This window comes from Heptranchias perlo, chromosome 27 (genome assembly GCF_035084215.1).
Source record: "Heptranchias perlo isolate sHepPer1 chromosome 27, sHepPer1.hap1, whole genome shotgun sequence".
Taxonomy (NCBI): Eukaryota; Metazoa; Chordata; class Chondrichthyes; order Hexanchiformes; family Hexanchidae; genus Heptranchias; species Heptranchias perlo.
In genome coordinates, this window is record NC_090351.1 from 36,771,408 (window position 1) to 36,784,629 (window position 13,222).

At 41.0% G+C, this 13,222-nt stretch overlaps 1 protein-coding gene across 1 annotated transcript in view; it reads right to left on the minus strand.

The window, feature by feature from the left end:
- Window positions 1–2,129: 2,129 nt before the first annotated feature.
- LOC137344594 (lamina-associated polypeptide 2, isoforms beta/delta/epsilon/gamma-like) overlaps window positions 2,130–13,222 on the minus strand; it is a 36,092-nt gene continuing 24,999 nt past the window's right edge. Inside the window, exons 5-7 of the mRNA XM_068007669.1 lie at window positions 9,930–10,009; window positions 5,700–5,767; window positions 2,130–5,574 (exon numbers count right to left, since the gene is read on the minus strand). Of these exons, the coding sequence (XP_067863770.1) occupies window positions 5,226–5,574; window positions 5,700–5,767; window positions 9,930–10,009 (497 nt within the window). The 3' untranslated portion in view covers window positions 2,130–5,225. The remainder of the gene's footprint in view (window positions 5,575–5,699; window positions 5,768–9,929; window positions 10,010–13,222) is intronic.

The following is a 13,222-nucleotide window of genomic DNA, read 5'->3' on the forward strand; positions in this document are numbered from 1 at the left end:
ACTACATTTTAAGCACTCGTTGGCCTGAGTTACATCAAGTCATTGCTGCTTGTGCCATTTTTGGATTGATGTTCTCACCTAACCTTTGGAACCAATCTTTTTTTGTCCTAGTTCAGAATTGGACCAAATACACACAATACAAAGTCACAATCGGGTAGGCAATGCTGTCGTGCCAGGACTTCTGGAAAGTATTGTTGCAATTTAAAAGGATGCTCTAGGATAATACTTCATCATGGAGTTATTATTTTGGCCCACATTTAGATTTACATATGTTAAGTACTGCACCTTGTTGGTAGCTAGCCTCTTAATTGGAACTGCTACCAGGGGTTTTAAAATGCAGTTAGTGCCTGAATAAAAGTGCTTTCACTACTCCCCCCCCCCCTCCCCCACACCCCCCACCTTCCAATTCTAACCCCTGCCCTCCTCTCCTGAAGCTGCTGACTCCTTGTCGGGGTATAGCTCCGTAGACACCAAATCATCCTCCACTACCTCATCTAAGTGGCCCTCATTCGTGTCTCAGCCTTCACAGTGAGTACTGGCAGGCCACATGACTGAGTTGCTTCAGTCAAGCCCGATCCTATCCTCACCCAACACTCACACACAGGCACTTGCAGCATAGGTTGCTGGATAGCGACTATGTGCGAGAAACCCAGGCTATTTTCCCCCTGCCTAACCCAGTGGTGCTGAGGCCAGTTATTGCCCTTATGATCGCCTGTTATTGAGGATGAAGTGTTTTCTCAAGCCAGGAAGCAGATAAGACAGTATCAGGTTCAATAGTATTTTTAAATTATAAGTTGCCTGCAACATATCTTCAACTGTGGCACATAAGAAATTTCATTCCTTTCCCTTGTTTGGGCACACATCATTCCCTGGCATAGTGTGGCAAGTAAGATTCAGATCTCTAGGATACTGAATGATTCAGGATTGCTATGTTATGTCCTTTTCAGTATGGCGGAAACTGAAGCATTTGGGTCGCTGCAGATCTGTACACAGCCCATGATCACAAAACACACTTCCATTCCCGGGCATGTCCCATAGAACAATATGGCTTTAATTCAGATGCTCGTCAATTTTACACGTTTTCTTGTTGAATTGAAAATACTCTGCCTCATGATTGCTAGATGTAGACTTGTTACTTCCACAGATTCATTTTGAGAGCAAGTTTGCATAACCATAAAATGTACAGGTCATGGTTGCTGGGTGTACAGAAGTTTTAAACTTCATTTTCCCCATGGTGCAGTGGATATTTACTGCAGTGTGGTCCCTAGCTCGTAAGAACCAGAAAGGGTCCCCGACTTGATCTCTGGTCTGTGGGGAGTTAGCTAACTTTGGTTTGGCAGGGAATGTGAACACAATAGTTAGTCTCGACAGCTCTGTGCAAACAGCACAGGGATAGCGTTGCCAATTCTGATTGTACATGTTCTTGGAGGTTTCTTCACAAGATGTCCCACGTCCTTGCCCAGTCAAACAGCTCTCCCCCCCCCCACCCCAACTATTTCCAATATTTCTATAACTAACAAACAAAAGTATTCAAAGAAAATGAAAAAAAGACTATTATTTTTCTCCTGGATTACTCACAGCAGTGTCCAGAAAATTAATCTTCAATTCCTGGAGACTCCAGGAAATCCTGGAGAGTTGGCAACTCTACAAGGGGAGGATAGAAAAAAAAAAGAGGGGGAGAAAGAGGGATATAACATTAGGAGCCACAGTCCCACTCCTGACTGTTCCCCAACAAACACGTGCTTACACAACAGCACAGAACAAATTTGGGCAGGGGCATGAGATCCCCTGAAGTCACTCTACGCGAATTCATATGCAAAAAATGGCCATTTGGACAATACACCAGAGGGCCACCACTGTTCATGAGTCACAACCTTCTTAGCAGGAGGAACAAGGGGCATGTCAGAAACACGACCATGTTTCTATGAAGGTTGATGCAGAAAAGACATTTCATTAAGATATGATGGTGTGATGAATATCTGCTGCTTGCAGAGTTTTGTTATACTGTGGAAAAGCACAAAAAGGGAAGATCCACAAAACCTGAGCATCTATGATTTGGGCCAAGGTCAGGATAACCTACCCCTCCCTACACTGTGTGTATACACAAACACACACAAAATGCAGCCACATTTTAAATATACAAACTTTATTTAAATTTGGATAAGAAATTTTAATAAATAAGGCACATTCAAGACAGAGCTAGCATTTAAAAAGTTCCAAAACACAGCAATTTAGATAGAAACATCACCAAATGAAAATAAAACACATTTAAGATGTGAAGAACTGTGAGCCAATTGGACGCTGTTTATGGATGAAACAAGTTGGTATTTTACAGATGCTGACTGTGGGCCGTGGGAGGAGATTAGCAAAACAGATCCAACCCAATCGGAAACACAGTGACTGAGCTGCCTGCAAGAGTCCTACTGAAGCCCAGGCTACATACAACTCTGTACTGAACAGCACACTAAAAATCTTCAAAGATTTATCTTCCCAATTATCCACGGGAACTAAAAGTAGGTGTCTTTTAGCTGCTGAAAATTGTTTGGAAAGCAGAAGCAACTGCAGAAAATACACTGAACACAGAACAGTTGTATTTGGAAACAATTCTCCATTTCAGACATGGACCAAACCACAGCTTATCATTGTAAGCACCAACATGCTGAATTCAACAGCATCCAAAGGCACACTTTATGTAGCAAGAATTAATCATTTTTTAAAAAATTAAATTCTAGGTATCCAAATCTCTATCCCAAGTGTCTCTATAGGTTAAATACCAGATTGCTACTGTTGGTTTGTTCAAACCTGCAAATCATTGGAAAAATATCAATTTTTATTGTTTTGTTTTCTAATATAACATGGTCCTATCATTCAAAGGGTATGTGTTGTGTATGTAGGTGCAGATTTTTTTTTTAGAAAATACTAGAAATGGTCATTTTACAAAAGTATGGAAATTTTCCAGTTCTGTAATGTCAATGTTGAAGACTAGAGCCAAGTGTAGCCAGTCTGCTGTTAGGATTTGGGAGCTGTCTGCTTGATAAGCTGTGCAGTACATATTGTTAAGAGTCTCTCCACACTATTTATTTAATGGAGTAAAGCTTGCTGACATGGACTGTTTTAAGGCAGTGCGTCAGGTACCATGTATTTCACTGAGGATGGAGTTGAAAATTGACTGCCCAAATTATTACTGAGATTTAACATCTTTTGGGATTCCTTTTTTTCTTCCTCCTCCCTACGCCTCAAAATAAAACAAAGTCAGAACTATTTCCAAGTGATGCTGCTTGGAGATGTAATTGAGGCTGGATGGCTTGAATGGTTAGGAGAAAACAGAAGGCTGCCAATCGAATTTAATTGAAGTGTTGAAAAACAAATACCAAGCTCAATAAAAAGAAAAGCAACACAAAACTACACAAATGGTTCTTTTAAACATGTCAGCGCTCTCAACATTCAAGGTACACAGCAATGCATGCCACTTTGGGGAAAAAAAATACAAAAGACAGCAGGTTCCACCACCCACCCCCCCACCCCGGCAGAGTCTCTGAAAGTTTACCCCATTGTCTCTTGGTAATACTTAAAATTTGAACTTAAAAGCAAAGACATGCTAATAACATGGAAGATGTCCATTTGCAGTGCATGTGATTCTACATTATGGGAATGACACCAATTCTCTCCTTCAAATGAATCAGAACCAAGCTGACATTGCACAAGTGGAGTTTCTAAAATTTGCAAAACTATTGGGGGCTGGACACTCCTCACTCCCACAAATATCCCAGGCACATTTTAACTGGAAGAGTTTGACGGCAGCAGAGTTGGTCTTTTTCTCTCCATATTCCACTATGTAACCTGCGACTAGGAGCTTGGGTAATTTGGCCAGCTAGTTGCCTCTCTAAGACACAATTAAGTTCAGAAATTTATATCTCACTGCGCTGGCACAGTGCATCAGTTATCAACCTCACTGCATTAACACCCATTTTGCCCACTTCTCAACTTTGCTTACTGATTGACCTCAACATTGAATAATCCCAACATTATAGGTTTTCAAGCAGTTTATGTTGATACTATTACTCCAGAAGAGGATTTGGCCACTGCCTGAAAATGTACATGTGACTAATAAAGAATGGGGCAGGTGGAGGGAAAAGAAAGAGACTCACAACCCGAGAGATGGAAACACAAATTTTCCTTTACTCATTGACAACAGCAGTCAAGCAACAGGTGGAAAACCTGCAAAATAAAAGCACAGACTGAACTGGGGTTACGCTACTCTTAAAAGTGGAACAACTGGATGGGCACCTAAGTTACTGTGGTTAATATTAGATAAATAAAGGATATATACACTTCTGAATGCAAAGAGCTTTGAATTAAACCATGCAATAAAAGCAATGAATAGACATACAAATAACTATGAAAAAAAACTGAAGAAAATTAAATCTTATGGTGGGATGTTTGTTTATTTTTAAATTGGGAGAACTGTCGTCCAAGGCATTTCAAAATAAACCTGGCTTTGATATCCAGGTTAAGAGAATTCCACCCATAAATTTAACAACTTAGAACAATTTTCTGATTTTTCTTTTTAAAAAAAAGACTAAATACTTTTGAAAGATTACCCTAAAGTTTCAATTATAATTTTACCTCGAACATAAAAATCACTCTGCATTTAGGAGTACAAAATGAGCTACTATTGACGATAAGTTATATATAGAATTGTTGTCCCTATATATGCCAGCACTGAAACAGTCTTGCAAAATTCGAAGATTTTCCCTCTGCCAAAAATTAAAACAACCAAGACACCATGTTAGAAATTTGTAGCAGTGCGTACATACTAAAGGGCACCGTGTAAATTTAATTTGTTTTGGCTGAATTATAATCTGGGTAGGTCAAAAAGAATGTTAGGGCTACTGTGTCACGGGGATCAGATGGTACAGAGACAGACATTGCACAGCACATACAAGCTAAACCACCATTTTGGCATTTCTCCTTCCAATTCAGTTTGAACAAATTGGACAACAGTTTTCATTTTCCTACCATTGCAAAACCAACAGCTTTATCATGGTGTATGGGGAGGCAATGGGGGAGGGGTGGGAAGGTTATGAATGAGTTTTTCATACAGATGTACTGGCATATCAGGATATTATGATATATCCCTCAATTTGATTAAAGCGGTGAAGCCCAACAGTGCTTAACTACTTTAAATCGCTCAATTCAGAGACCGCTACTTTTAGCGCTTACACCTACTCTGGAGCCTCCTGCGGATCAAGCTCTGGCGCGGTCTGAGGATCCAGCTGCTCCGGCTGCGATGCCGCTTGGCTGGCCGTTTTCTCCAGGAAGTACGCAAAAGGATTCTCTTGATTGCTTTCCATTGCTTGATAGACCAGGAAGAGGATAAACAATACTAAGATGCAAAGGAGGATCTGTAGCCACACTGGTATGAGACGCTGAGCTGGCTTGACTTCCCTGGTGACTGAATAGGTACTTCTCTCTTTATAGTTACTTCTCTCTGTAGCCCGTGTCAGCAGATCATCAAATGTGTACTGAATTGGTCGACCTGCCGCTCCTTTGATTGGTCGGCGCCGTGTTGCACTGTGCATAGAAACAAAAATATAGTTTGATTCATTAGTGGAGGAGTTCTCTCCTTCCCCCTACCCCTTCCAAACTGCTGGGCATTTGAGATCATTAAGCTTAAATAATAGGGATAGGTCTCTTACTTGATTCCTGATGGAGAATTTATTTCATCTGGAAACATCTGGGTCAACACATCGCCCATCTCCTTTGCCTGCAATTAAAGAATAATAATTTTTAAACATTGTTTTAATACTTGTGACACACCAGTCGGGTATAACTGGCTGAGCTGCAAATACAAAAGTGCAATCTGCTTTATATTCCCAGATATATTCTGATGTCTGCAAAACAGAAATAGTGCAGCAGTCACTTTACACTTGGTGTAAATGAGGAATCCATTCGTAAAACTTTTTCTTTTTCAGCAATATGTAACTTTTATACCAGCACTGCAACAACAGTTTCATCAATAACCGTAAATGATGGTTCAACTAAAATCCCATAAAATTTATTAACAAAATGAAAACATACAGCATTACCTAGATCAGACAGGACAAAAAAATGTTATTGGTTCTATACAGCAATATAACATCCCAGAGGGCCCAGCTTCAGCTAGTAAATATCAAAAAGTAATAGAAGATGACAGCTGTTCTACAGATGTTGACACCAGAGTAAATCTTACCCCCCACCCCCAGCAACCAAAGTTTCTCCTTTGTCCCCTGAAGGTGCAGACTTCTGCAGAGCTACGATTCCACTGGTAGTCAGTCCTATGGCTGTTCTTCATGAGAGGTTAGATGGTTAAGTATGGATAAGCTATTCGACCGTGGGAATGTGACAAGTGGACAATACGGACCAGTCTGAACTTGTTCCTCACCCAGCATCCACAGACATACCCCTTTTCAGCACAGGTCACTGGATGGCGATCAGGAGTGAGAATCTAGTCTGAAGTTTTTTCCCCTAACTAGCCCAGAGATGCCGAGACTAACTGTAGCCTTCTGGCTGAGATCAGTTGACAAGAGGGAGGTCTCTATCTTGTACCTGAGTCTTCTGGTCTATGTAGTTAAGTACCACATTAAGCACTGCATTTACCTACGGCAAGCTTGAACTCTTTTACTTTTAATAAATTTGGGATTAAAGAGCCAATTGCAACCATAAAATACACATGTACCCCCCGTGTTAAATAGATTTGCGCCTGCAGTTCTCCACATAAACCGAAGGAAGAGTGGCGTGAACATTACTATTGTGATCATCTGCAACAAATGCTAAGTGTACTCAATATCTACTGCTTTTAGTCAGCTTGTCTTTAAGGCCCCTTTCAGGAATCACTGGCAAGAAAGGGTCAAACAGTTTGGAAAACTCACTTTCCAGATTTCTTATCTGCATCCTACTCATACTGGAATTTTGCAACTATTCAAATTAGACAGAATATTTTGTTCTTTGCTGGTTATAAAAGGGAAAATTTTTTTCTGAAAACACTCGCTCTTGCTAGGGAACAGTTAGTTCCATGGGCTCTGGCAGTCCTCCAGTATCTTGCTAAGTGGTTATTCTTCATGTGTGAGCTTAGACAGCAATTGCCAGCAGGCTATTCGACTACAAAGAACATTAGAGCTGTGCCAGACGCCACTCTTACCTGATATTCTCTCTTGCTCGAAACCACACGTGGCAAGAATCAGGAGCAGGACGTCTGGCTGATTTCCCCCCCCCCCCCCCCACCTCTCAAGCACAGATCAGCTAACAATTACCATCACAACAAGCATTTGTTCCTATGCTCAATATATAAAGTGCCTTTAATATATAAAAAAAAATCCCAGGGCACTTCACGGAGGAAAATGGATGCGACGGAGGGATAAGGATGGGTGTAGAGGTGGGTTTTAAGGAAGGTCTTAAAGGAGGAAAGGGAGTTGAACAGGAGGGGATTAGGTAAGGAATTCCATAGAGTGATGAAGGCACAGCTGCCAATGGCAGGGTGAAGGGAGAGGTAGAATGCACAAGCTGGAGTCAGAGGGATGGAGAGTTCTTGAGTGGGTGGGATAGAATCATACAGCACAGAAAGAGGCCATTCGGCCCATTGTGTCTGTGTCGGCTCTTTGAAAAAGCTATCTAACTGGTCCCACTCCCCTGCTCTTTCCCCATAGCCCTGCAGATTTCTCCTTTGCATGTATATATCCAATTCCCTTCTGAAAGTTAATACTGAATCTGATTCCACAGCCCTTTCAGGCATTGCGTTCCAGATCATAACAAATTGCTCTGCATAAAAAAAATTCTCCTTATTTCCCCCCTGGATTTTTTGCCAATTATCTCAAATTGTGTCCTCTGGTTACTGACCCTCCTGCCAGTGGAAACAGTTTCTCCCTATCTACTCTATCAAAACCCCTCATAATTTTGAACATCTCTATTAAATCTCCCCTTAACCTTCTCTGTACTTGTAGGAGTAGTAGGGGTTATAGATTATGGAGAGAGGGACGAGGTCATTGAGAAATTTAAATACGAGGGCAAAAATTTTAAATTTGAAGCGTTGGGGGAACCGAGAAACAACGTAGGTCAGCAAGGATAGGGTGATAGGCGAACAGGACTTGATGTGGGATAGGATACGAGCAGTAGAGTTTTGAATGAGGTGCAGTTAGTGGAGGGGGAGGTTAGGAGGGCAGCAAGGATAGCACTGGAGTAAATTTGGAGATGACAAAAGGCATAAATTAGATTAGGGATCAAACCTGGGAGCTTGTCTGTATGGCTTAGTATCACACCATCTTGTGCTTTTACCCACACATTGGGACCATACAATTTTCTCAGCACTCTGTAAATGAGGACTATTGTGAAGATGTGCATCTATCAACTGGGTAAAACAAAATAGCCACCCTTTATAAAAAAAATTACAATTATAATTTTAATTGGCAATGACTGGAGCCTTATATTTGCTAAATGAAAGAAATTGGACTGAATTATTTAAAAATAAAATAAATAATGCAGTCCTTAGAAGAGGAAGACTGGGAGGCATAAATATTCATTCTGGTCTCGATTGTTGGGCGCGAGCCATTTACAGGCTATCTCAACAGTTCCTCCCTCAAGAGGATACAGAATGCAATTAAGAGTTTCCTCAGCTTATCAACGTTTGTAAGAAACACAACATGTCCCAGCACCCTGCAGTCTCTTCAACAGTATTAATATTTGCATATGGACCCATTTATTTAGTAACACAAACAAAGCTAAAGCGAGACAGTGTTTCATGTCTGCTGGTCAACTGCTTTTCATGAAGTATGAGATCACAACTTGCTGGATAGGCATGCTTTAGTGTAACATGAAATGGAATGTGAAGAATAGACAACTCACAAACACTGCACAGCACTGTAGTATCTTTTGAACTGCTTTCATACTTGGAAGGAGTACAATTTACATAAAAATAGTAACATTCCTAGTTTTTTTTTGGTGAAGCCATACAACATTACATCAGATCTAGTCAGCTCTAGGATTGGTGGTGGGGGGTGGGAAGAAAAAGAGAGAGAAAGTGAAAGATAGGAAGGGAGGAGAGAAAAAGAGAGCCCTTTCACTCGAAGGGCCTGGGTTCGCAATCTGCTCAAATGGGAAAAAAAAAGTGTCCTCTCTTTGCTAGCTCTATGCAAATTAAGTCTGGGCAAACTACTATCATCTTTGAATTTTACACTTAGAATTAGTTTGTTTTTTGCACATTTCTCTCAATCTCCTCTTCGGCCTACAGGAAATGCTTTCAGTCAACAGATTTATTATAGATCTAATAAATAGCATACAGATTTAGCTCTTTGCCTGCTGTAAGAACTTTCAATCTTACTTTTTATCTATTTTTGTTCCTGGATGCACTAATCCATAAAATGAAGATGTAAGTGCAGATTCCACTGGAACATCCTCACTGCAAATGTAATTATGCATTTAATTCTGATGAGGTATAATTAAGGCAGCAGGAAGTCTCACTGGTTACTAAAATAGATGTAGGCGCACATCTTGAATGAAATGATTAATTTAATTGGTGAATATAATATTAAGAGCTGTGCAATTCCCAAAACCCAGACTATACATTTGCTTTATGGTAAAGCGAGTTGCAGTTGCAATTAAGAAAAAAAACATAAAATAAAGTAGATTTAAATGTTACATTTTTATCATACATGTACAAAATAATCAAAGCTGCGGGGTAAATAAATAGTACATGAAGGGAAAGAAAACATTCACTTATTAGGAGTTTTCAGACAAAAGTACTTCCTCCCACCTGCTTCAATTCATACCTTTTCTTATTGGAAGTGGTCCTTTTTAGAAAATCACTCAGGTGAAACTGATTGACCAAGTGGAAAGGGTCTATTATTGTGCTGATCATATGTTCAGTTATATCATCACATATATATGGTTGTCATTACCTGGATTAGTCCTGGTTTGCTTGTACTACTTGCAGCTGTGACAGTGACTTTAGTTATGTTTTGTCTTTGATATGAAGAATCTAAAGAGAAATACAATGATAATATTATTGCAAATTCCTAAATCCACAGCACAGCCAGAAAATAACTGGGAATTTACCCATATTGCCATCAGCTATACCATTCTAAGAGGCACATTTGTGATTCAGGACCAGCAGTTGGCATCATACGGAGGCAGGTACAGGGATCCAGGAGGTAGCATTTGCAGGAGCCTCAGCCTCTGCACTTGTCCAATAGATACAAGGTTCTTGCAGCTCTTGTGGACGAGTGCAGGGACTGCAGGGAGGATGAGCAAACTGGCCACGGCACCGTGGTTCAGGGGGCCATTCAAGTGGGGGGAGTAAAAAGGAATGTGGTTGTAGTAGGCAACAGTATAGTTAGAGGGATAAACACTGTTCTCTGCAGCCAAGAGCGAGAGTCCCAAAGGCTGGGTTGCCTACCCTGGTGCCAGGGTTAAGGACATCTCCTCAGGGCTGGAGAGAAACTTGGAGTGGGAGGGGAAGGATCCAGTTGTCGTGGTCCACGTAGGTACCAACGACATAGGTAGGACTAAGAAAGAGGTTCTGCTGAGGGAGTTTGAGCAGCTAGGGACTAAATTAAAAAGCAGAACCACAAAGGTGATAATCTCCAGATTATTACCTTAGCCATGAGCAAATTGGCACAGGGTAAATCAGATCAGAGAGATGAATGCGTGGCTCAAAGATTGGTGTGGGAGAAGTGGGTTTCGATTCATGGGGCACTGGCACCAGTACTGGGGAAAGAGGGAGCTGTTCCGTTGGGGCGGGCGTCACCTGAACCATGCTGGGACCAGGTTCTGGCAAACCGAATAACTAGGGCAGTAGAAAAGGCTTTAAACTAAATAGAGTGGGGGGGGGGGGGGGGGAAGGCTCAGGTGGGGCGAAGTTTAGATTGATAAAGAGAAAAGACAAGGAAGTAGTACAGGAAAGTGATGGGGGTAATGATAAACAGAGTGCGTCAGGAAGGGACAGATCGTATAAACATAAGAGTGCACTAGCAAATGGGGCCAGGGTAGGAAAGAATGCTAAAAAGACAAAATTAAAGGTTCTTTATCTGAATGCGCGCAGCATTCGTAATAAGATAGATGAATTTACGGCACAAATAGAAACAAATGGATATAATCTAGTGGCCATTACAGAGACGTGGTTGCAAGGTGACCAAGGTTGGGAGCTAAATATTCAGGGTTATTTAACATTTCGGAAGGATAGGAAAAAAGGTAAAGGTGGTGGGGTAGCTCTGTTAATAAAGGATGATATTGGTTTAATGGTGAGAAATGATCTTGGCTCAGAAGATTAAGATATCGAATCAATTTGGGTGGAGGTAAGAAATAGCATGGGAAAGAAATCACTGGTGGGAGTAGTATATAGGCCCCCTAACAGTAGCTACACTGTAGGGCAAAATATTAATCAGGAAATAAGGGGGCTTGTAAAAAAGGCAATGCAATCAATAATCATGGACCATTTTAACTTTCACATAGATTGGACAAATCAAATTGGCAAAAATAAGCCCTGAGGAGGAGTTCATAGAGTGTATTAGGGACTGCTTCTTAGACCAATACGTCAGGGAACCAACCAGGGAACAGGCCATTTTGGATCTGGTAATGAGTAACGAAACAGGATTAATTAATGATCTCAAAGTAAAGGATCCCTTGGGAAGCAGTGATCACAACATGATAGAATTTCACATCCAGTTTGAGAGCGAGGATCTTGGGTCTGAAACTACTGTATTAAACTTAAATAAGGGCAATTATATAGGAATGAGGGCGGAATTGGCTAAAGTAGACTGGGTAAACAGATTAGATGGTATGATGGTGGATAAGCAGTGGCAAACATTTAAAAAGATATTTTATGACTTGCAACAAAAATATATCCCTGTGAGGAGGAAAGACTCCACAAAAAGGGTGAACTGACCATGGCTAACTAAGGAAGTCAAGGATGGTATCAGGTTAAAAGAAAAAGCACACAACGTGGCAAAGATTACTGGTAAGCCCGAAGATTGGGAAAACTTTAAAATCCAGCAAAGAATGACTAAAAGAGTAATAAAGAGGGAGAAAATAAATTAGGAGAGTAAACTAGCAAGAAATATAAAAACTGACAGTAAAAGCTTCTACAAGTAAAATGGAAGAGGGTAGCTAAAGTAAACATTGGTCCCTTAGAGGATAAGACTGGGGAAATAATAATGGAAAACAAGGAAATGGCAGAGGAATTCAACAGATATTTTGTATCTGTCTTCACAGTAGAAGACACTAATAACATACCAATAATAGTAGAAAATCAAGGGGCAAAGGGGAGGGAGGAACTAAAAACAATCACTATCACTAGAGAAGAAGTACTAGGTAAACTAATGGGTCTAAAGGCTGACAAGTCCCCTGGACCTGATGGCTTGCATCAGAGGGTCTTAGAGGAAGTGGCTACAGAGATAGTGGATGCATTGGTTGTAATCTTCCAGAATTCACAAGATTCTGGAAAGGTCCCAGCGGATTGGAAAACTGCAATCGTAACACCCCAATTCAAGAAGGGAGTGAGACAGAAAGCAGGTAACTATAGACCAGTTAGCCTTACATCTGTCATTGTGAAAATGCTAGAATCCATTATTAAGGAATTAGTAACAGGACATTTGGAGACTTATAATACAATCAAGGAGAGTCAATATGGTTTTATGAAGGGGAAATCATGTCTGACAAATTTATTAGAGTCCTTTGAGGAAGGACAGGCAGGGTGGATAAAGGGGAACAAATGGATGCAGTATATTTGGATTTCCAAAAGGCCTTCAATAAGGTGCCACATAAAAGATTACTGGTGTTGGGGGTAATATACTGGCATGGATAAAGGATTGGCTAACTAACAGAAAACAAAAAGTTGGGATAAAAGGGTCATTTTCAAAATGGCAATCTGTAACTAGTGGGGTGCTGCAGGGATCAGTGCTGGGGCCTCACTATTTACAATATATATCAATGATTTGGATGAAGGAACAGAGTGTCTTGTGGCCAAATTTGCTGATGATACAAAGATAGGTGGAAAAGCAAGTTGCGATGAGGACACAAAGGCCCCGATATTACCAGGGAAGCGGGTTGGCAGCAGGGGGGGGGGGGGGGGGGCGGACTGCGCCCGTGGGTAACCCGCCCAGTAAAATCCGTCCGTTCCCAAAGCGAACGCGGGTAAATTGAAGCCACTTAAAGTGGCTTTCGGGTTTCCCCGTTGGAAACCTGCGCAGCGGGC